Source organism: Procambarus clarkii, chromosome 28 (genome assembly GCF_040958095.1).
Source record: "Procambarus clarkii isolate CNS0578487 chromosome 28, FALCON_Pclarkii_2.0, whole genome shotgun sequence".
Taxonomy (NCBI): domain Eukaryota; kingdom Metazoa; phylum Arthropoda; class Malacostraca; order Decapoda; family Cambaridae; genus Procambarus; species Procambarus clarkii.
In genome coordinates this window covers 1,462,482-1,488,307 of record NC_091177.1, presented here as the reverse complement: position 1 = coordinate 1,488,307, position 25,826 = coordinate 1,462,482, and the positions used below count along the sequence as shown (strand labels likewise).

At 47.9% G+C, this 25,826-nt stretch overlaps 1 protein-coding gene and 1 long non-coding RNA gene across 2 annotated transcripts in view; one reads left to right on the top strand and one right to left on the bottom strand.

Annotated features, from left to right (window-relative positions):
* LOC138369365 (uncharacterized) overlaps window positions 1–25,826 on the bottom strand; it is a 282,936-nt gene that overhangs the window by 52,120 nt on the left and 204,990 nt on the right. The window lies entirely within an intron of this gene.
* Window positions 2,843–25,826, top strand: part of LOC123754905 (B-cell lymphoma/leukemia 11A) — a 107,008-nt gene continuing 84,024 nt past the window's right edge. The window contains exon 1 of the mRNA XM_069332774.1: window positions 2,843–3,428. Coding sequence (XP_069188875.1) covers window positions 3,299–3,428 — 130 coding nt within the window. The 5' untranslated portion in view covers window positions 2,843–3,298. The remainder of the gene's footprint in view (window positions 3,429–25,826) is intronic.

The following is a 25,826-nucleotide window of genomic DNA, read 5'->3' as shown; positions in this document are numbered from 1 at the left end:
TGGATACTGGTCTCGTCACTGTGTGATGGATACTGGTCTCGTCACTGGGTGATGGATGCTGGTCTCTCGTCACTGGGTGATAGATGCTGGTCTCGTCACTGGGTGATGGATGCTGGTCTCGTCACTGGGTGATGGATGCTGATCTCTCGTCACTGGGTGATGGATGCTGGTCTCGTCACTGGGTGAGTTAGACCAAGAGTCAGCACTGATAAGCTTGCGATTATTATCGTATACAGAGCTAATGTTGTCGCTTTACATGGTCGTCGTTCGAGACGTGCCAGAGTTAACCTTGACTCACAAGGATTAAAGATCTTAAATAAAGTAGGAAAAAGATTATAAAAAAAACTTTTTAGAAGGGAATATACTTTCACCTGACGATTAGTAAGTGTATTTGTGAGGGATAAGCTACGGCTCTTGGGTTCCGCCTCAACCTTTATTCGACTGGTCTAAGTGTAGTTTATATGTAATGTTTATAATTGCTAACAAAGCCTAATGTAAATGTTTACAAAACCTTTTCAACTTGACAAGAGACAACATGTCTATACGAGAGCTCTACGAGCCTACAGTAATTCGTGCCCGAAGATTCCCAACCCCACAGTTGTACCACAGATAAACTCTGTGCATATTCCGGAGTATTTAACCACTTAACCACAAATATAAATTGCTAAGCAGCGGGGTCCTGACGCCATAGCCCGACACTGCAGACTCTCCGATGGGAGTACAGCCGTCCATAAGAACCTAATCCAACCATCCCGTTGTGGAGAGCGCGAGGGGCAGCCGCCACAGAAACAAATGTACGAGTGTGTGTGTGTTGTGGTGGTAGTGCAGCCTTCCGCCGCTAGAGACCGCCACCGCCCGAGTCGCTTCCCTCCCCCACCACACACAACCCCCCCAACCACCACCCCGACCGACACACCCCCGACCCGAGCCAGCCAACCTGCCTGAAGCCCTCACACTCCAGCACAACAGCTATATGCTAGTCTACTACTACAAGTATCCACTGGGCACGGGGAAATAAGAGGGGAAAATCGCGGTGTGGGAATCGCGAGTGAGGGGAAGGAAGAAGGCGGGTATTAATAGCGTGGATCGGAAAGGTTTTGTATGAGGGGAAATGAGAGAGAAAATGATGCTTGTGGATGCTCTAGATTAATGTATTACTGTGAACAACAAGTGATGGTCTAGGGGGAAAGGTTAACAGATTGATTGATTGATGAAGATTAAGCCACCCAAAAGGTGGCACGGGCATGAATAGCCCGTGAGTGGTGGCCCTTTTGAGCCATTACCAGTATTAAGAGCTGATACTGGAGATCTGTGGAGGTGCGACTGCACCCTGCGTGACGGGAGATGTCTCCCGTCCGAGGTTAACACATGCGTGTTATGCGTTAATGTGCGTATGGTGTGTGTGTGTGTGTGTGTGTGTGTGTGTGTGTGTGTGTGTGTGTGTGTGTGTGTGTGTGTGTACTCGCCTAATTGTGGTGCTTGCGGATGTTGAGCTTCGGCTCTGTGGTCCCGTCTCTCGTATGTTAATAAACGGCTGTGAGTGTATTTACTATTTGTGCCTGCAGGGTCGATGTGTGTGTGTGTGTGTGTGTGCATGCGTGCGAGGTTTTTGTGTGTGAGCGCGTGTGTCCATGTTTTTGCTTGTTACAGTGGGTATGTATGTGCGTTTGTGCGAGCTTTGTGTGTAAGGGGGGGGTGGGGGGTCCGTTTGTGTGTGTGGGTACGTGCGTGTATGTACGTTTGTACGTACGTGTGTGTGTGTGTGTGTGTGTGTGTGTGTGTGTGTGTGTGTGTGTGTGTGTGTGTGTGTGTATACTATCTGTATCTGCAGAATCGAGCTCCAAGACCCACCATTCTAATTAATCTATTTTTCCTCCATTATGTCTATTACATATATTTATCTCTAACGCGCGCGCGCGCGCACACACACACACACACACACACACACACACACACACACACACGAAGCAGCCCGTAGTAGCTGTCTAACTCCCAGGTACCTATTTACTGCTAGGTGAACAGGAGCATCAGGATGAATGTCCGTGTGTGTGTGTGTTCGTGGGTGTGTTCGTGTGTGTATCCGTGTGTACTCACCTAGTTGTGCTTGTGGAGGTTGAGCTTTGGCTCTTTGGTCTCTCTTCTCAACTGTCTATCAACTGGTGTACAGATTCCTGAGCCTACTGGGCTCTATCATATCTACACTTGAAGCTGTGTATAGAGTCAGCCTCCACCACATCACTGCCTGATGCATTCCATTTGTCAACCACTCTGACACTAAACAAATTCTTTCAAATGTCTTTATGGCTCATTTGGGCACTCAATTTCCACCTGTGTCCCCTAGTGCGTGTGCCCTCTGTGTTAAATAAACTGTCTTAGTCTACCCCTCTCAAGTTCCTTGAGAATCTTGTATATGGTGATCATGTCCCCTCCCACCAACTCTTCTGTCTTCCAGCAACGTGAGGTTTAATTCCCGTAATCTCTCCTCGTAGCTCAGCTAGGGTTCTAGTCTGCTGACAAACCTTTAAACTTTCTTCAATTTATTTTTCTGCATGTGTGCATATATGCGCTTGTATATGTGTGAGTGTGTGTGTGTGTGTGTGTGTGTGTGTGTGTGTGTGTGTGTGTGTAAACGTACGTGTGTGTGTCCGTGTGAATATGTACGTACGTACGTACGCGCGTGTGCTTGTGCGTGTGCGTGTGCGTGTGCGTGTGCGTGTGTGTGTGTGTGTGTGTGTGTGTGTGTGTGTGTGTGTGCGGCGGGGTCGTGGCGGGTCCGCCGAAGGGGGGGGTGTAGAGGGTGGAAGGGGAGACCCGCCGGCCAAGAGTGCTCAGTCACCCAGCGGACATAGCGGCGCGCGGACCTGCCGCAAACGCCCAGTTGCCACTCAGTCCACCACTGGCACCCGACCCAAGCGGCGGCACACAGCGGCGGTCTGACGCTGCCAACCCCGACTTCAGTGGCATCCACACACCTGCCCACCAGACTCACCTGTGCCCACCTTGCGGACATACCTCACTCACGGGATAATCGTAATGGTGATCTAGCGAAATAATGCAACGGAATCTACCCTGTCGCTAAAGAATATTTGTTTTTAAGGAGAGGGGGAAGAAAAGAGAGAGAGAGATTTCTCCCCCCTGCGATCCGACTTTTGAGTTTTGTGTCAAGTGAAGAAAGATCATTTGGAAAGATTAGAGTTTGCTCTTGTGGAGAGCTAAGGTGTGTGGTGGTGGAGTGGAGGGAGACGTAGTGAGGGGGCATGTTACTCAGGAGGGAAGGGACTAGCCAGCCACCTCCTGCATGAAACTCCGTACTCCTGACTCGGATAAGATGGAAGTGTTGTACCCGGGCAATCTAGCTCTCCTGAGCATGTTCCTCAAGAATCCAGAGACCGACAAAGGCGAAATCAAGAAGGACGAGGCAAAGAAAGGTGAGAGAGCAGTGGTTTGTGTTTGAGGGTCGTGTAGTGTGGATATGATTTTCCCGGTGGTAGGAGGGGGGGAAAATAGCCTGTCTGTCGCCTCCTTCCGACCTGCAGGATAATACTGGAAGGTGGCCACTGGTCGGCAGGCCCTGGCGACTAGTGGCTACGGTGGATGGCAGGTCATGTAGTAGTGTGGCCCTCCTGGGCCACACTACAGGGTATATCCCGCAGGAGTGTGGCCACCACCTCCTCATTAGACCACTTTGGAGACATTGAACGTTTCATTCACGTGCGATATATATATGCTACAGTAACCGTATGTGTGTGTTCAGTTTCACGTAAGACCGCGCTCAGTCTTAGACATCCGTGGTACGTGGCTCCTCCAGACCTTATTTAGACGTGTTATTTAGACTTATTTAGACTCATGTTCTTGCAAGCTGAACGCAGAGTCTGTACTACCACCGACACTTTTTCATGCCATAACTTCTAAAACGTCCGCGGATATCTTTTAAAGGTTGAATTTATCATTGCGCTGCCAGTTATTTGGATTATAATCTTCAAACACAAACCCTATGGCAAATACAAAAATTATTTCAGTGGATAAAATTCGGGGAAAAAAAATAAAATCAAAAGACTATTCCTTTTAATGTTATGACAACAGCAGAGAGCTTGACCAAACCGTCCCGCGAGATACGGAAGACAAACCCCATACGCGCCGAAGGGGCATGTATATCCTGTCTACCGTCTGGAAGAGGAGATACCCCTGTCTGCCTGTCCCGCCCCCCAACCTCCTCCTCTTCCTCCTATCCCCCCAGCACGTGGCGTGAGACAAAGACTCACTCAGTACCGGGGAGGTGACGTCCGTACATAGGTACACACAGGCATTGGTAATGTGCCGGCGGCGGCGGCTTCGTTTTTACGTGCGAGGCGCCCCGGCAAAAAATCACTCCCGTAGGCAGGGTACCGTCGGCCGCCTTCCCGCCGGCCTCCGTCAGCAATTTTTACCCCTGAGAGTTTTTAGGCTGTCTCGGCACCCAAGAATTTTGGGCTGTCTCGGCACCCAAGAATTTTGGGCTGTCTCGGCACCCAAGAATTTTGGGCTGTCTCGGCACCCAAGAATTTTGGGCTGTCTCGGCACCCAAGAATTTTAGGCTGTCTTGGCAGCCAAGAATTTTAGGCTGTCTCGGCACCCAAGAATTTTAGGCTGTCTTGGCAGCCAAGAATTTTGGGCTGTCTTGGCAGCCAAGAATTTTGGGCTGTCTTGGCAGCCAAGAATTTTGGGCTGTCTCGGCACCCAAGAATTTTGGGCTGTCTCGGCACCCAAGAATTTTAGGCTGTCTCGGCACCCAAGAATTTTAGGCTGTCTCGGCACCCAAGAATTTTAGGCTGTCTCGGCACCCAAGAATTTTAGGCTGTCTTGGCAGCCAAGAATTTTAGGCTGTCTTGGCACCCAAGAATTTTAGGCTGTCTTGGCACCCAAGAATTTTAGGCTGTCTTGGCAGCCAAGAATTTTGGGCTGTCTCGGCACCCAAGAATTTTGGGCTGTCTCGGCACCCAAGAATTTTGGGCTGTCTCGGCACCCAAGAATTTTGGGCTGTCTCGGCACCCAAGAATTTTAGGCTGTCTTGGCAGCCAAGAATTTTGGGCTGTCTCGGCAGCCAAGAATTTTAGGCTGTCTTAGCGTCCAAGAATTTTAATCTAATAAATATGGACCTTAAGGATGAATGATATGAATCAGGGGAAACATTTGGTCAGTGAACATAGCAGAAAATACGCACTAAAACAGATGACGAACAAAGTTACGCGAGACATCATACCAGTTAATACAAATAAATGAATTGATACACAAATCAATAGGAACAGTCGCGTATGGATCAATGGTGGGGGGGGCCCGGTCTCTGCAGTTGCCCCCATTCTTATGTCACTAAGCCGGAGATACGGCTACTGAGATTCTGAACCCCGTGGGGTTAGGGGGCGGTGTGGTTTGGCTTACCGACAAAGCAGACAAGGTTAGAGAGGGGTTGGGAGGGGGGGGGGGGTTAAGGGGGTTGGTGTTTGTGGTGGTGGTGTGTGGCGTGCGTTGCGACCTCTGCCACAACAACAATTTGCTACTCTCAGATGAAGCACGCAAACACCAGCTCTCTCTCTCCCTCGCGCGCGCGCTCAATCACACCCATTACCCGTTGCCTCGTACATAAACATATTGCGTATCATCATCTGCCAAAATACTCGTTTTTACCGTTATTTGATCTGTGTTAAACCACACCCAAACGTTAGTCTGTTCCGAGATAAGAATTGTAATCTCGCTGAAGATCTCGGCTTGTGGACTGGATTATATCATCATATTCAACATCATGCGAGTGCTTGTGTTTCTAGCACATTGTATAAAATGTATTTTGCGTGCATGTTTAAAACGTGAAACTTTTATCATATAAACTTTATCATCACGTCAAAGCCAAAGCACAGAAAAGATTTACAGCAACTCTATGACACATCGGTTACTCTCAAAACTGAGTTAGAATGAAAAGCTGAATTTGCTAGTACGTGATATACATCTATGTCATACATCTATGTCATACAGCCCTATGCATGTAGACTTATAATTCATCGACCTACTTTTGATGTATTGAGATCCGAGAGATGAATGGTCAAATGCGAGAGACATTAGATTTAAGTAGACGAAATCTATTGACAATTAGAAAATCACAAATAGATGACTTTAATGGGATTTATTCCCCTTGTTTCTTGTTTTTATTTCTTTCATAATCAACACTTTAACTTGGTAATTTTTAAGGTGGTGTTTGTGATCTTAGGAGGCCACGAACTAGACAGCCATTGTCTGCTTTGGTGATCAGTCTGCCTGCCTTTATACCTGTCTGCCTGCCTGCCTGCCTGCTTAGTTAACGGGGCACTGCTGATAATTTACAGCCATACTCGGTGCCTTCCGCGTCTACAAGAGCAATCAGGCAAAGGGGGAGGCAAGAGCCGCTCGCGTGGAGTACTGCATTAATTGCTGCTTATTTCCTCCATTGAGGGATGGGCAGAAGGGCGGCGGTGATGGAATAGACAGGCCGAGGGAAGGGAAGGGATCTCTGATTAATTGAGAAAAGGGAAAGGGTGTTTATAGGGAAAGGGGCCAATTTTTTCAATTTTTGGCTGACTTGGCATGGCAGAGACATACGATGGTACCTAGAGGACGGAGGAAAGATTTATTTCTCAAAATGAAATCATGTCGCAAAGATAAATAAAACTGTTTAGAATAATATATAACAACACACATTGTATATATTATATATATATATATATATATATATATATATATATATATATATATATATATATATATATATATATATATATATATATATATATATATATAGTGTGTGTGTGTGTATGTTTATGAAGCCTTTTGAAAGGGAGGGAGATGGAGGTGCAGAATTTGCTCAAGCCTCGTGAAGAAGGAATGTCAAAATTCCCCTTTTTTGGTCACTTGTTAGAATGGGGACTGGTGGGGGGGGGGAAGAGAAATGGAAATGATTACGCCATGATGTGGGATGTTTTGCTGGCCTGCCTCCAGGAGCTTGTGTCTATAGGGTTATCAACCGGCGGGTTTTCTTCCTATTGGGGAGTGTTGTACATGCTGCTATGGCGGTGTGTCCACTCACAGGATGAGTGGCGCAGCCAAAATAAACTCGCCTCACGCGAGCAAAATTGAAAATTGCCTTCACGGCTGTATCTTGATTATCTTGAGATAACTTGATAACTTTGTTATCTTGTATAACCAAAGGTTGTCTGCTAACGGTATAACCAGAGATTGAGTCTACTGAGAGTGTACAACTTTGTAAAAGATTGATTGATTGATAAAGATTAAGCCACCCAAGAGGTGGCACGGGCATGAATAGCCCGTAAGTGGGACAATTTTTGTTTTCTCAGCTTTGTAATACGATTGCTGACATTCTTAATTAAAAGACGTTGGGTCTCTTTCCCCCATTCAGAGGTGAGGTGTGTTGACCGTCTTGTCTTAGATTAGTGTGCCCAATGAGGCCCCCTCTACAGGCAGTACAAGTGAAGTATAGCATTGCGTGACTGTTGAAACACACCTGTTTGTTAGACCAGGGCACGCGCGTTAGGACCAGGGCACGCGGGTTAGGACCAGGGCACGCGCGTTAGGACCAGGGCACGCGCGTTAGGACCAGGGCACGCGCGTTAGGACCAGGGCACGCGCGTTAGGACCAGGGCACGCGCGTTAGGACCAGGGCACGCGCGTTAGGACCAGGGCACGCGCGTTAGGACCAGGGCACGCGCGTTAGGACCAGGGCACGCGCGTTAGGACCAGGGCACGCGCGTTAGGACCAGGGCACGCGCGTTAGGACCAGGGCACGCGCGTTAGGACCAGGGCACGCGCGTTAGGACCAGGGCACGCGCGTTAGGACCAGGGCACGCGCGTTAGGACCAGGGCACGCGCGTTAGGACCAGGGCACGCGCGTTAGGACCAGGGCACGCGCGTTAGGACCAGGGCACGCGCGTTAGGACCAGGGCACGCGCGTTAGGACCAGGGCACGCGCGTTAGGACCAGGGCACGCGCGTTAGGACCATATATTTTGGTGTTATTCTAAGGTACATGTGTTTGCCCAGGGCATGTGAGTGTGTTAAGCTAGATCAAGGCGCGTGCGTGTGTGTGTGTTCAGGTTGCCTACATGTGCGCTTGCGTGCGTGCGTGCGTGCGTGTTTGTTTCAAGACGCGTGTTGTGTATGACGACGCAGTGTGTATTATACAGAGACAAGAGTGTACGCGTCCGACAAGGCCGTGTGTTTGTGTTAGAGAAACGTAGCAAGTGTTACGTTCAAGAGACGTCCCCATCACGCACATTACCTTGGACCAAAGAGCCAGGCCTCAACCCCCGCAAGCACAAATAGGTGAATTCAACTAGGTGAGTACACAGCTTGGTATAGGTGTCAGACAGGCGCACATTTACAAAAGCCGTGTGTGTGTGTGTGTGTGTGTGTGTGTGTGTGTGTGTGTGTGTGTGTGTGTGTGTGTGTGTGTGTGTGTGTGTGTGTGTGTGTGTGTGTGTGTGTGTACTCACCTATTTGTACTCACCTATTTGTGCTTGCGGGGGTTGAGCTTTGGCTCTTTGGTCCCGCCTCTCAACTGTCAATCAACTCTGTGTGTGTGTGTGTGTGTGTGTGTGTGTGTGTGTGTGTGTGTGTGTGTGTGTGTGTGTGTGTGTGTGTGTGTGTACATTTGACCAGGGCATGCTGGCGGTCTTGCCCAGGGCATGGGTGGCCATTTCAAAAGGGCATAAGGACGTTTGCCCACGGTATTTGTAAGACCGGGGCATGTAGGCGTGCCCTGGACCGGGGGGCAAGCGTACGTGCCCTAGACCGGGGGGGGGGCAAGGGTACGTGCCCTGGACCGGGGGGCAAGGGTACGTGCCCTGGACCGGGGGGGGCAAGGGTACGTGCCCTGGACCAAGGCATGCTTGTAGAAGACGTCACTACACTATTCAGTGCTTATATACGGTCGTCTCCATTTCCTGGTGGACTTTGGTGACTGTGAATGTTACTAGCCGGAAATGAAGTCAATATTATCATACAAAGCCACTGAAGAACTCATACATATTTACACGTGTTCATTTCTCACAGTTTCCTAAGCAATTTATTGTTATTTACTAGTTATGATCACTGTTATTTTGATCATTTCATATATTACCTAGAGTTTACCAGCTGTGACTCATACGTCAGGCTGCGAGCAGCCGCTCGCATACGTCAGGCATATGAGCTGTGACTCATACGTCAGTCATAGGCTGTGACTCATACGTCAGGCTGCGAGCAGCCGCGTCCAACAGCCTGGTTGATCAGTCCGGAACCAGGAGGCTTGGTCGACGACCGGGCCGCGGGGACGCTAAGCCCCGGAAGCACCTCAAGATATCTCAAGATAAGATACCATAGTTATTGCAACTTGCAATCTGGGGCGGCTTTTTGGTACAAGTTTATGCATTCAATGAGTCATTTTTATAAAAAGCTGTTTGAATTATCATTGTTATTGTCATTATAGTCTATTGAACACTATGGTTAATTTCATATTTAGTCGTCATATTGCTGTATTCCGTTTCGAGAGGGATGACATATCCCTTTTTATTTCAGAATTATAGCTTCAATTTCTATTAGTTTATATCTGCAAATCTGTTTACATTAGTTGTATTAACATGTTTTTCCCCTGGTGCCTGCGTAAATTTGTCTCTCTAGCCTCATGGCTCTGTATCCCCTAAGCTGTCTTCAAGCGTTCTATAGAGCTCAAGGATCTATAAGCAACTAGCGACAAATTTACGTCATTAGTACCTTGAGGTTACCTTGAGGTGCTTCCGGGGCTTAGTGTCCCCGCGGCCCGGTCGTCGACCAGGCCTCCTGGTTGCTGGACTCATCAACCAGGCTGTTAGACACGGCTGCTCGCAGCCTGACGTATGAGTCACAGCCTGGTTGATCAGGTATCCTTTGGAGGGGAGTACCTATTGAGTTCCAGATAATGGGCTCTGGATGTTGTCCATTAGCCTCTGTATAACTAAGATGTCCCTTTAGACAGCAATAATTAACCTATACTCTGTAGACAGCAGCCATAACATACTCGGAAGACTGAAGGGAGCGCGCACATAATAAATAATATGCAACTTTAAACAGTTTCCATTTGCCATTACATAACAGATCCATTGAGATAGCACCGCATTACACTCTTTATAAAAACAAAGACCCCCCATTGCCTGTACACAGAGGGGAAACGCCCAGTTTCCCCCCCCCCTCCCCCCTCTTAGATAGCGTCTTGAACAAGCTGCCTTATCTTAAAAAGACACTCAACCCTTGAAACGACTCCCTGGGACTCGTCTTGGGGCCATGAGCGAACAACAGGAACGGTATCAAGCATATGAGTCTCCCCCTCGAACGGTCTTCTCTATCCAGGGGGGGAGGGGAGGGGGGGGGGTTCACCCCCCCCCCCTCATTTCTATTCCAACAGCCGAGGAATCAAGTCATCAATAGTGCCCGAGAATGACCTCCTCAATCTCCCCCTCGAGCAGGAGATGGAGGGCTGGAGGATGACCCCGGCGAAATTAATGTATGTGTATGGAGTCGGTATGACCAGAGTAAATTGGTCACTCGGGGTTATGGGCTGTGAGAGATTGGCGGGAGATAGCGACGGGGTCATCCGTATCTCTCTCTCTCTCTCTCTCTCTCTCTCTCTCTCTCTCTCTCTCTCTCTCTCTCTCTCTCTCTCTCTCTCTCTCTCTCTCTCTCTCTTTCATTTGGTATCGTCAAGTGTTTATGTTTTCATCAGTAGATCTTTTCCAGTCTTTAATTGTTCTGTTATCCTTTTTTTTTACTGTTATTCACTATTTTGTCTATTTCTCCCTTACGACTGCTACTTCCTATTTCTCACTACTCACTCATGGCTGTATAGAGTATCCCATTTCCCCTATCTGAGCGCCCCCTTATTATCCGGTAGTCTAATTTCGTAGGATTTATTGCATGCCTATTTACCCTATTAGTGAATTTGTATGTCTGGTGACATTTCTGCGTCCCACATACTCACAAACATGCTACCAGATACCTCATACTCCTGCATACTGCCGGACACCTCATACTTGCGCATATTTTTAGCATACCGCATTTTCGCACACTATAATCACAAGGATACCTTACCGCTTACCAGTCCTCACGCATACCACAGGATACCACATACCCGCATGCATACTGCCAGATACCCACAAATATACCCACACCATAGCGGATAACCGGCATTCCCACACGCATAATCTATTCATGGACAGACTGATCCATATTTATCCACGGTAATATTTATTATATATAATCCATATTTATAACGTGGTAAACTTTCTAGGCTAGTGTCACCTTGCAGGATGTTAAATCGCGTTGTTGCAGTATGTTAATTGCCAAGTAATTTGCAATCAGTGGGGGGGGGGTAGGGATGGCTCAGGTTGATCATTAAGTAACAAGCTTCTTTATTTTACGCATGCGTGTGTGTGTGTTGACGCATTCGCACGCACGCTGCGTGTCCCTCGGATCGTGTTCGCCCCTTTCGGAGGTTAAGAAATAAACCTGCGGAGGTCTTACGCCTCTATTCGTGTTGGCTGGTGGATGCTGCATCTCTCTCTCCCTCTCTCGCTCTCTCTCGCTCTCTCGTCGCTCCCCCACCTCCCCTCTCCCTCCTTCCCTCCCTTCTCACCCTAGGCCCTCCCCCCCTCCTTTTACATCTCCCCTCGTCTTCAATGCTGTCCTTCCCCCATTCTGCCCCTCCCCCACACACAACCCCCTTCTTACCCAAACCAATTTCTCCCTTTCCTGCATAGCCTCCCTTTCCGTCTTCCCCCCCCCCCTCCTTCCTTGTCTCTCATACCCTCTTTCTTCTCGTTTTATTATTTCCTTTCTCTCTCCCTCCCTCTCCCCCTGCTTACCTTCCCAACTAATCTACCCCTTATCTTACCCACAACGTTACCCACATATGAAAGCATTCACAAGCCGTTGAGAGAAATAAACCAGCCAGTGGTGGGACACACACTGGACCGCTGTACCGCCTGCCAGTGGTGGGACACACACTGGACCGCTGTACCGCCTGCCAGTGGTGGGACACACACTGGACCGCTGTACCCCCCTGCCAGTGGTGGGACATACACTGGACCGCTGTACTCCCCTGCCAGTGGTGGGACACACATTGGACCGCAGTATCGCCTGCCAGTGGTGGGACACACACTGGACCCCTGTACCCCCTGCCAGTGGTGGAACTCACACTGGACCGCTGTACCGCCCACCAGTGGTCACATTAGACACTTTAGAAATTAGGGGGGGGGGGGACAAAAACTACCCAGCAGGCCTAATAAATCATATACAAATAATTACCAATACGTTAAAACATTCGAATATCTTTGGAAGGCTTATTATCCACAGACGATTCGTATATAACCTTTATGGACCTAAGATTATATATATATATATATATATATATATATATATATATATATATATATATATATATATATATATATATATATTATATATATCTTGAGGTTATCTTGAGATGATTTCGGGGCTTTTAGTGTCCCCGCGGCCCGGTCCTCGACCAGGCCTCCACCCCCAGGAAGCAGCCCGTGACAGCTGACTAGCTCCCAGGTACCTATTTACTGCTAGGTAACAGGGGCATTCCGGGTGAAAGAAACTTTGCCCATTTGTTTCCGCCTCGTGCGGGAATCGAACCCGCGCCACAGAATTACGAGTCCTGCGCGCTATCCACCAGGCCCCAAAAATATATATATATATATATATATATATATATATATATATATATATATATATATATATATATATATAATATATAATATATAAAGGGACCCCTGTAAGCCAGCAGTGTGCTCCTGGCAGTATGGGTTCGAGTCACTTCTGGGGTGTGAGTTTTCAGTTGCATATAGTCCTGGGGACCATTCAGGCTTGTTCGAGATTATATATATATATATATATATATATATATATATACTACACGTAGAGAGAATGAAGCCACGTGTTGCAAATGATATTACTGACCATACACACGCCGGCCTGGGAGTTCCATTTGGGGTGGGAGTGGGTCCCGCACTGGACAAAGGCACCCACGTTAACGACATTACTGCCCCGGAGAGCCAATCACAGAAGAGGATTTAAGTGTGCATTAAAGTCTGTCTAAAATTATTAGCACCGGTTTCCACCAATGAAAACCGCCGATATTGGGGGGGTTGTCCATTCCGGAGCCTTCTTTTGAGCCCCCCCCCCCCCCAACCCTCCCTCCCTCTCTCTGAACGATTTCAATGGCTCGCTTCTGTTGTAACGGCGACAGTTTTATCTAGGAGATTAATTTACAAGTTTGTTTCGAACGAAATGATTAAGAGGAGAAATGCGGCTCACGGGAAGAAAGGAGGAGGAGCAGGAGGAAGCCGATGATCAGAAGAAAAGTGTGATGATAAAGTTAGCGTAATGAACTTGGGAACGGAACTGGAATTATACGATAATATATATTCTCTCTCTCTCTCTCTCTCCTCACGTTCCTCCCTCCCTTCCCCCCTCTCTCCCACGTGCCATAAAAGGAAATGACCGAGGATTATTGCTTGTAAAATGCCAATGTTGCAGAGGCTTATGATCCTCTGTTAAATTAAGGCTCAAATGACTGTCTCTTGTGCAACTCTAACTTCTGGCAGGTTGCTGTTGCAACCGGCCGGCCGTCCCGGATGCAAGCTTTTTCCGCATCAATATTTGAGAATAGTGTTGATAATGGGGGGGGGCTGATAATGGGAACGATATGGGGATTGATAATGGGAAGGAATGGGGAACTGATACTAGAAGGAATGGTAATAACGGTGGATAGTTATTTGTAAAGGAAGAATATATTATTCTCGCCTTGTCAGCGTAGCCCTGGCTAGCTCGCTCTCTCTCTCTCGTCCTATATACGCGTAACTTATGTATACGCATTTATACAACTTATCCCGTTAGTTCTACACGCTACGCTTCTATCTCTGGCGTAGAAACCCGCGTGACTGACCGGCACAAGGAGGTCCAATAAGGTGGTTTGATGTGTTAATCTATTCACAATAGGTGACTCCTCTCTCCTAATCGAAGCGTTCACAATGCCCCCCATAGAAACTTGAATGCTATCGGATGCTCTCGAGATATTCGTCCCTCTCCGTTGGTCTAGTTCATAATGTTTCACAAGTGCGCTGCTCCAGAAAAAGGCAAGATTTAACAGTCATGTCTCGAGATCACTTCCAGGTTGGTTAGGGGTCAGAGGTCGAGACCTCTGAGGGCAGTGTGTAGTTGTATAGTTAATGAACTACTGATATTGACACACACACACACACACTCACACACACACACACACACACACACACACACACACACACACACACACAGTTTCTGCCCCACTGATGGGGTGTAGTGCCTGCCGATCTCACTGCCTGGCACTGTAACATGGATCACCCGCGCTACGGTAGCTGGGATCGCCGCTACAATAGCTGGGATCGCCGCTACAATAGCTGGGATCACCCCCGCTACAATAGCTGGGATCACCCCCCGCTACGGTAGCTGGGATCACCCCCCGCTACGGTAGCTGGGATCACCCGCGCTACGGTAGCTGGGATCACCCGCGCTACGGTAGCTGGGATTACCCCGCTACAATAGCTGGGATCACCCCCCGCTACGGTAGCTGGGATCACCCCCCGCTACGGTAGCTGGGATCACCCCCCGCTACGGTAGCTGGGATCACCCCCCGCTACGGTAGCTGGGATCACCCCCCGCTACGGTAGCTGGGATCACCCGCGCTACGGTAGCTGGGATCACTCCGCTACAATAGCTGGGATCACCCCGCTACAATAGCTGGGATCACCGCTACAATAGCTGGGATCACCGCTACAATAGCTGGGATCACCGCTACAATAGCTGGGATCACCCCGCTACAATAGCTGGGATCACCCCGCTACAATAGCTGGGATCACCGCTACAATAGCTGGGATCACCGCTACTTATAGCAACTGCGTGATTAACAAACTATTTTCCTTCTCTGTAACAACGTGTTTATTACTTTACTATAAACACATTGAGCAATTCACAGGTTAGGCTTCGAATAGTCAAATCGGAGGAGATAATGCTCTCTGGCCCAACAGATCTTATTTCTAGAGTCTGGGTCTGTCTCTTAGTTCGTTGGTCAGACTAAGAACATTTTATACCACTCTGTTGCACTCGACACCCCCCCCCCCTCCTCCTTCCCCCATTTCCCCTTGGGGGGTCGTTACGAGCCCACGTTACCCCCATAAACCTTCCCCCCTCTCCCCCCGCACAGGGGGGTCGTCAGCGCATCCCTTGCCCCTAAACCTTCCCTTTTCCCCCCCTTGAAGAGTCATCGTAACAGGCGACCCCTTAAACCGCCTCCCTAATTCAGGGGGGGTCGTCAGAGAACGCGCCCACCCCTCATTACCCCCTCCCCATATGGGTCGTCGCAACACCAGACAACCCCATCCCCCCTAAAACCTCACCCCCAACCTCTAAACCTCACACCCCCTAAATATCACCCTTACCCCCCTAAACATCACCCTTAACCCCCTAAACATCACCCTTACCCCCCTAAACATCACCCTTAACCCCCTAAACATCACCCTTACCCCCCTAAACATCACCCTTACCCCCCTAAACATCACCCTTACCCCCCTAGACATCACCCTTACCCCCTAAACATCACCCTTACCCCCTAAACTTCCCACCATGTAGGGGGTGGGGGAGCGTGAAGTTCAGGGGGTGGGGGTGGTGACGCGACCACCACAACACAGAATACCCGCCATCAAAGAGGGCTATTCTAGCGAAGATCACCACCGCTATTATTAGCGGACGCGGTAATTATATCGCTATTGCTAGCAGCATTGCTTTGTTTATTTCTATTTGATGTCGCATTTATCGCTGGCTATTGGTTTGGTTTAGTGTTATTTTTAGGAAGTCATTTGGTCGCTACATGTGCCGTCGTGGCTCAGACATACAAGACCTTGGGCTAGATTCACGAAATAGTTACGCAAGCACTTACGAACCTGTACATCTTTTCTCAATCTTTGGCGGCTTTGTTTACAATTATTAAACAGTTAATGAGCTCCGAAGCACCACAGGAGGCTGTTTATAACAATAACAACAGTTGATTGGCAAGTTTTCATGCTTGTAAACTTTTTAATAAATGTAACCAAAGCCATCAAAGATTGAGGAAAGATGTACACGTTCGTAAGTACTTGCGTAACTGCTTCGTGAATCTGGCCCCTTGTCTTTAATATCTGAAAGAGTTTGTCCCGTTTCCTATGAAATCTTTATTACCTTAAAATTAAAAAAAAATAAGAAAATAATAACCTTAACTATACTTCATTATTTAACTTTTATTGAAATTTATTTTTATTCAGATATTTAATTTTAAATATTTAAATATATTTAAATATATTTAAATCTTTAAATATATTCCAGATATTTTTGACACGCCAAAAAAAATCGAACGTTTCCTTTTCAACCAAGAATTTCTAGTTTGGTTACACCGGAAATAATTATTAAAAAGAAACCGTTTTTCTTCACACGATGAGCGATAAATTATGTGTAGATTATGATAGGCCTACTGATGCTCATAGGCCTACTGATGCTCCGCTGACAGATTTGTGTGTCCGGCCTCTTGTTTATGTCCCTTAAGACGATACTGGTAGCCTAATGGGTGGTGGTGGTGGTGATGGGTGGTAGTGATGGGTAGTGGTGGTGGTGATGGGTGGTAGTGGTGGGTGGTGGTGGTGGTGATGGGTAGTGGTGGTGGTGATGGGTGGTGGTGATGGGTAGTGGTGGTGGTGATGGGTGGTGGTGGTGATGGGTGGTAGTGGTGATGGGTGGTGGTGGTGGTGATGGGTGGTGGTGGTGGTGGTGGTGGTGGTGATGGGTGGTGGTGGTGGGTGGTGATGGGTGGTGGTGATGGGTGGTGGTGGTGGGTGGTGATGGGTGGTGGTGATGGGTAGTGGTGGTGATGGGTGGTAGTGATGGGTAGTGGTGGTGGTGATGGGTGGTGGTGATGGGTAGTGGCGGTGGTGATGGGTGGTGGTGGTGATGGGTGGTGGTGGTGGTGATGGGTGGTGGTGGTGATGGGTGGTGGTGGTGGTGATGGGTGGTGGTGATGGGTGGTGGTGATGGGTGGTGGTGGTGGGTGGGGCGACATAGCGACGCCCCGAGACGACATAGCGACGCCCCGAGACGACATTGCGACGCCCCGAGACGACATAGCGACGCCCGGACACGACATAGCGACGCCCGGACACGACATAGCGACGCCCGGACACGACATAGCGACGCCCGGACACGACATAGCGACGACCGGACACGACATAGCGACGCCCGGACACGACATAGCGACGCCCGGACACGACATAGCGACGCCCGGACACGACATAGCGACGCCCGGACACGACATAGCGACGCCCGGACACGACATAGCGACGCCCGGACACGACATAGCGACGCCCGAAGACGACATAGCGACGCCTGGAGACGACATAGCGACGCCTAGAGACGACATAGCGACGCCTGGAGACGACATAGCGACGCCTGGAGACGACATAGCGACGCCTGAAGACGACATAGCGACGCCTGGACACGACATAGCGACGCCTGAAGACGACATAGCGACGCCTGAAGACGACATAGCGACGCCTGGACACGACATAGCGACGCCTGGAGACGACATAGCGACGCCTGAAGACGACATAGCGACGCCTGGACACGACATAGCGACGCCTGAAGACGACATAGCGACGCCTGGAGACGACATAGCGACGCCTGGACACGACATAGCGACGCCTGAAGACGACATAGCGACGCCTGGACACGACATAGCGACGCCTGGACACGACATAGCGACGCCTGGAGACGACATAGCGACGCCTGGACACGACATAGCGACGCCTGAAGACGACATAGCGACGCTTGGAGACGACATAGCGACGCCTGAAGACGACATAGCGACGCCTGGAGACGACATAGCGACGCCTGAAGACGACATAGCGACGCTTGGACACGACATAGCGACGCCTGGAGACGACATAGCGACGCCTGGAGACGACATAGCGACGCCTGGAGACGACATAGCGACGCCTGGACACGACATAGCGACGCCTGGACACGACATAGCGACGCCTGGACACGACATAGCGACGCCTGGACACGACATAGCGACGCCTGGACACGACATAGCGACGCCTGGACACGACATAGCGACGCCTGGAGACGACATAGCGACGCCTGGAGAGGGGCTGGTGGTGAACAGTCACGGGAGCACCGCGCCTCCACGACAAGGCGGTAATGAACGGCTGTTTGGTGAAAATTTCCTGCGAGTCCCCCACGCTCACGACCCGCTGGTGACGGGTGAAGAGGTGATGACTCTGGTGGTGGTGGTGAGGGTGATGACTGTGATGGTGAGGGTGATGACTGTGATGGTGAGGGTGATGACTGTGATGGTGAGGGTGATGACTGTGATGGTGAGGGGTGATGACTGTGATGGTGAGGATGATTTCTGGCGGTGGTGAGGATGATGATATCGGTGAGAATGATTTCTGGCATCTATGGTGGCATCTATGATCAAACATGCATACGATAGCTCGAAAGCATGTACGCACGCACACACACAAACACACACACACACACACACACACACACACACACACACACACACACACACACACACACACACACACACACACCACTGCTCTTGAGTCTATCATTCAAAAACCCAGCAGCTGGGAAATAATAAATATCCCCCCAATATTCCTGTTGTGATGAGCGAGACAGCAGACGAGTGGTGGCCATTAGAACAAGTGCGTCGTTATACGAAGGTGGCGGAGGGGGGGGGGGAAGGTAGGACTCACTCTGGATAAACTGCGACTGTTTGGCATTAAGGTCGAAAATAGGTAGTTATTTCATGGCGCCAATATCCGTAGTGATTGACCCCCTTCAAAATTATCGGTAGGCCATGGCGGGGATAGTGAGGAGGATGGTGATGATGGGTGATGATGCTGGTGGTGGTGGTGATAATAGTGGTTGCTGATGATGTGGGAGATGAGGGAAAGGGGGGTGGGGGGAAGCTGTTGCTGTGTGTGGGAGAGGATTACCTAGCCCACCTGGGACAGGCTGGCTATAACTCCCCCACACCCCTTCCTTTCCCTTCCCATTACTCCACCCCACTCCCTGATCCTGCCTTCTCCCCTCCCCCCCCCCTCCTATCCCACCGCACCACAACAGCTAATAACGTGCGACAGATTACCGCTCGCACGCGCCCTAATTAACCTCAGAGGCCCAGGTGTCATTATTAACCCTACCTGTGTTGTCCCTGCCTCATCCTCCTCCTCCTCCTCCTCCTGTTTTTATTCCCGTTTCTTCATCTCCTCCTCTTTTTATCATCTCTTTCTGCTCCCTTCTGTCCCCCTCGGAAGGCTTTTTATTCTTATCTTTCTATCAACTCTAGCACTATTTTGATGTGATTCGGTTGATGCCTTGGAGCGAAGCGTCGTCTCTTCCTGGGTGTTCAGACGTCTAGGATAGGGGTGTTATCCTTATCTTTCCCCCCCCCCTCCCCCTCCTTTATCTAATCTTCCAAACCTCTCCTCTTATATCCCCCCGCATTTCAATATTCCAGTCATACCTTCTCTAATCTCCTCTCTCTCTCTCTCTCTCTCTCTCTCTCTCTCTCTCTCTCTCTCTCTCTCTCTCTCTCTCTCGTTTTTCCACGTTCTTGTCCATTCATTCCTTACTTATTTGACCCCTCCTCGCTTTCCTCTCCTCTCTCCGATTGCTTTTGGTTTTCTCTATTACGTCCCCTTTCGTTATTTCCGCCTCTTTCATCTAAGCTCTACTCCCTCTTAACACTTTCTTCACTTGATAAAAGTAGAGATTTTTTTTAATTATAAGTGATTTTGAACGACCACTTATTCTTGAATCTATTTTCATTGTTTTACTTTTTATATGACAATTTTTTATTGACCAAAATATTATAGAAATATATGCAAGATCATTATGATTTAAGAAATAATCAAGGCAACGGTAGTTATTTTCATGACTTTTTGCGATTGTTGATAGAATTTACAGAGTTATTTATTAGAATTTTATTAGAGCTATTAGAGTTATTAGAGAATTTACAGAATTTACAGATTTCTCTGTCATTGCTGCGGGAACGTGATGTGTTCAGAGAAAGTACCTTTCTGCTAGTTATGGTTTTGAGTTGTGAGTTTTAGCAGAGTTTCAGTGCAAATGTGTTTTCGGGTTCACACATTCGCACAAGTAAATAAACACACACACACACACACACACACACACACACACACACACACACACACACACACACACACACAGTGGAAAAATGGAATGCACTTGGGGAACAGGTTGTGGAAGCAAATACTATTCATACTTTTAAAACTAGGTATGATAGGGAAATGGGACAGGAGTCATTGCTGTAAACAACCTATAGCTGGAAAGGCGGGATCCAAGAGTCAATGCTCGATCCTGCAAGCACAAATAGGTGCGTACAAATAGGTGAGTACACACACAACAGAGTTCGATTCCAGGCCGAGGCAGAAACAAATGGGAAGAGTTTCTTTCAACTTGATGCTCCTCTTAACCAAGCAGTAAATAGGTACCTGGGAGTTAGACAGCTGCTATAGGCTGCTTCCTGGGTGTGTGGGTGTGTTAGAGAGAAATATATTTAGTAGAAATAAGAGGAAAAATTGATTGGTTAGAAAGGCGGGGTCCAAGAGCTAATAGCGCGATTGTGCAGGCACAAATAGCAAATACAAATAGTAAACACACACAGACACCCCACAACTCAGTAATTATCACCACCAGTCGGAGCTGTTCCCTGTATCCACAAGTCTGTAAGACTATCCACACACTAGACAATTGGCCGTGCTTGTTGATAATTAGTACCCGCTATCCGCATAATCCCTTGTTTGTACACGACTCTCCCAAACCACTCCAATATATCAGGTAAGCTTCAGCCCAGCCAACCGTGTAAATTGAACCGGAGACAATATGGCTGCAGGCACAGGCTTACTGGAAATCGAAGAGGGTTTGGAGACTACACATGTGGGATTGAAGTCCGCGCTCGCGATGGGATCTTGTTGTGGATGGTGTTTATTTTGGACTTGCGTTGCATGATTGATGAATTTATACTCTCCCGAGAAAGCCGCATTTCAACGCTTTATTTATTTGTGTAATTTATAGAGCTGATAGCTTAATTTAGTGATAGCTTTCTTATGGGTACTGCAGGCATTATAAGCTGTCACGCAAATTAGTCTTACGGCTATATATATATATATATATATATATATATATATATATATATATATATATATATATATATATATATATATATATATATATATATATCCACGCTTGTAATTGCATGCTTAAAAGGAGATATTTGCGTGGGTCGAATTCAAACGATAGTTCCTGTCTGTGCAAACTTGTTTAATCACCGATCAAAAATATTTGTAATTGTAAATATTAATATATATTGCATTATTTACACTGAGAAGCGTAATCGGATTTACAAGCGAGTCGCAACAATTATTAAACATATATTAACATCGAAACTACTTGTAATATTGAGTGTCGTTCACATGATCCCGACGAAGGGAAGACGTTTCCCCTGCTTAGAACAACGTATTTACCCCTTAATGAAGAACAGTTACAACTTCCTTCCTTCCCCCTGGTGGTGAAGAACCAAAGTTATCATCTGTTTACAGAGCTTTCCTGGCAAGTGGCAATTACAGGTCGTGAGGTTCCAGGCCTCAGATGTTTATCACTGTTTAGAAGCACACACCGACGAGCGATAATTATTGGTGCGACGACGGTGGCAACAATGGCCAGGCCCCGCCAGGCCCCGCCAGGCCCCCGCCTGTCTCTCTCAGCGCCAACTAACTCCTGCTGGAACTCCCTGCCGTCTGCCTCACCGCACCAACAAGGAGTCCACGATCAGAATATTGCGATTATTAATGTCTTCTGGAGAGAGTATTCACGGCCGGGTGACCTGCAGCACGTACGCCCGCGACATAACGCTCGGAAACGGTGCCATCTACGACGCGTCCATCACTCGAGAGCCTAAGAGTGACTAGATAACGACTAGAAGGTCTTCAACACTCTCATATACGACTAGAAGACCTGCAACACTTCCGTATTCGACTGGAAGTCCTGCAACACTTCCGTATTCGACTAGAAGACCTGCAACACTTCCGTATTCGACTGGAAGTCCTGCAACACTTCCGTATTCGACTAGAAGACCTGCAACACTTCCGTATTCGACTAGAAGACCTGCAACACTTCCGTATTCGACTAGAAGACCTGCAACACTTCCGTATTCGACTAGAAGACCTGCAACACTTCCGTATTCGACTGGAAATCCTTAAATGCTTCCACCCACGACTGGAAGCCTTGCACTACGTCAGTTCGTAACCAGTCTATAGGATTCACAGATCATCCAGCCTCAACTGGATAACCTGCAATGCATCCAGTCACCACTGCATGACCTGCAAGGCATTCAGCCACGACCTGGAACACTATACTAGCTACGACTGGATAACCTATAATAAATCCAGCTATGACTTTAATACATGTATCGTATCCCCCTCGTTATTAGGTTAGATGACCTATTGATTTGTTTTTATTTTCATTGGCATAATTTTTCATTATTCTTTGTGATTATTATTATTATTATTAGATTAATTAACGGCCTTCTCATATTGTATTTGTATAGGATAATACATATAAAATACAATTAATAATTAGTTTCCGTCATTTATAATAAAAAACAGGTATATGCTATCAACAGTTTTGGTGGGGGGGGGGGGGCTCTAGCACGTTTACAAAGCTTCGTTTAAGGGAAACCACGTCAACTCCATGTCACATTTTCTACTAAAATTGGGCAGACGTAGTCCGTAGAGTTTACGATCCGGCATATTAAACTCATTTGTCACTATTCGACGCTGTTCCACCATCCTACTACCACCACCACCACTCTACTACAACCCTCCCCCCCCCTTCCCTTCCCTCTTTTAGCTTGAAAAACTCCTCTAGCCTAGGCCTACCTCTCGCAGCAACGCTCCGAATCCCCCCCCCCCCCTTCTCATTTTCCCTTCCCCAATACCCCACACTTTCTCACCCCTCCCGTGCTATCACGCTCCCTCTCCCCCCTCCCCAACTCGTCAACCACCCCCCTCCACCACCCCCTTCCCCTTCATCTCTTCAGATATAAGGATCTAATTTCTTTCCAGTAATGTTTTATCAGACAGCCTAAGTCCAGGCTCAATAATGAGTAGATTTGGTCTGCTGGAAGAGGATTTTGTCCATGTCTTTTATTAAGGAGGCAGCAGTAGTAGCCTAGCTTACGTGCTCCTCTGGCCCCTCTCTCTCTCTCTCTCTCTCTCTCTCTCACTCTGTGAAAATGAGAGAGAGAGAGAGAGAGAGAGAGAGAGAGAGAGAGAGAGAGAGAGAGAGAGAGAGAGAGAGAGAGAGAGAGAGAGAGAGAGAGAGAGAGAGAGAGAGAGAAAGTAAGCTTATACAAAATCCAGCTATGTAAGCTTAGAATTACAACGAGGGCACCTGCATATGAGAGAGAGAGAGAGAGAGAGACAGAGAGAGAGGTGGGGGAGAGAGAGAGGGGGAGGTAACCCTTCTGGGGAAACTAAAATAAATCCTCATATTGTTTTTAAATCAATATTCATCACAAATCCCATCTTCAAAGCTAGACAGCCAATATTAAAAACAAAACAACTAAACAAAGGCCTTCCAAAACAAAGCCCAAATTGATTCTCGTCAGGAAACTTTAAACGCTTTCTAGTAAACTTAGAAATTCCCTAGAAACCTTGAGACGTATCCCCCCCCCCTCCGTTTTCTTAATGACGATCTATATGTGTCTCGTGAAAATATATTTTGAAGCTGTTCTCAGTTATGGTTCCTCCTTTATGGTCTCTGGTCACCGATGTGCCAACCCAATCATAAAACGGGAAATTCATGTGGCTGCTTCTGATTGGCTGAAAATGTCCCGTAATGAGACAATATTGAGGCTTTCGAGAGATGCCAGTGTTCGGGCTCGCAAAGGTTATTATTAAACGAACATTTTTTCTCGTCGCCTCAGAAATCGGGGCCCCAGTGGCTTGGGCTTTGGATTAATGAAGATTTGTGATGAATGTTGATCTCTTACTTTTTATTATGTAATATTTTTCATTACAATAATTCTCTTTCGGTTGTCTAATTCTCGCTTCTATAACACTTTAATTCTCTCTTTACTCTCATCACAAGAATAAAAAGATCATTTAAAAGTGAGAAAGCAAAATCATGACTAGAGAATGGAGAAAAATATGGATTAGGAATGAGAACAGAAGACAGCTGAGAACGTCGAGACTAGACATAAGAACAATGAGAGGGCTAAAGAAGGGAAAGGAGATCGGGAAGAAGACGGCGGACGGAAGGGGGGAAGGAAAGGGGGAAGCTGGAAGAGAAGAGGGAGGGGGTTGGAAGCAAGGGGAAGATGGGGGGGGGGTCATAATGGAGTCCCTGGTGAGCCGGAGCAGATCCTGGGAGAGGCCTTATTGCTACTCGCGTTCAAACCTCACCATCGTCATTCGAACCCCAGCACCCGCGTTCGAACCCCAGCACGACAGTTTCTAAACTACCAACGAGGCTATGCACCAGCTCTTCACGCCCGACACGGGGTACCACCCCTCACCATTTGACTTTTTTTCCAAACCTCTAATTCCCCCTTAGCCCCCCCCCCCTCCCCACCCCAAGCATCTTAATCTTACTTGAAAACAAAACAAAATAGCAGTTTTCGACAACCTCAAAATATTTATCATTATTATTAAGTTAGGGAGCCGGTCGGCCGAGCGGACAGCACGCTGGACTTGTGATCCTGTGGTCCTGGGTTCGATCCCAGGCGCCGGCGAGAAACAATGGGCAGAGTTTCTTTCACCCTATGCTGCCCCTGTTACCTAGCAGTACAATAGGTACCTGGGTGTAAGTCAGCTGTCACGGGCTGCTTCCTGGGGGTGGAGGCCTGGTCGAGGACCGGGCCGCGGGGACACTAAAAAGCCCCGAAATCATCTCTAGATAAAGATAATCAAGATATTACTACTATTATTACTATTATTATATTTCACCTGTACTGAAGGGGAACAAGATAATTACTCGTTCTCAGAGAAGAAGGTAATCCTCTGGGAGGATAAGACAATCGTAAGATGAGCCAGATCTCCTGAATCAGCAGGAAATAGTTCGATGCTATCAAGAGGCCGAATCAGCAGTTGAGGTCGATAATACCAAGAGACCGAATCAGCAGTAGAAATTGATACCGGCAGAGGTAGAATCACGAGTATTGGTCAGTACTGCGGTGGTAGAATAGGCAACGGGTCGATAATAGCAAAGGGAGACGATAATAGCAAAGGGAGACGATAATAAGGAAAGGGAGACGATAATAGCAAAGGGAGACGATAATAGCCGAGTTAATACAATTAGAATGATTGAAAGTCAGCCCAAGAAGCACCACTCTAGGTGTGGTGAACGTCGACTTAGTGAGATGGACCAACCCGTCCTCCTAATAGAACGTCGCATTTTGGCGTACACACTACTTAAGGCCAAAAAATCGTCGTACTAGAACATGGTAGCGGCTTCGGAAATTGACAAGTGTCCCGTTTTCTGTTGTGGGTTCTCTGGTAGGTTGGGATAAGAGCACTTTAGAACGGCAGTTTCTTGAAGTTGGGGTAATCTTAGGAGGTTGGGCTGGGTGGTGATGGTGCCAGAATCAGCCCAATAGGCTCAGGAAAATGACAGTCGAGAGGC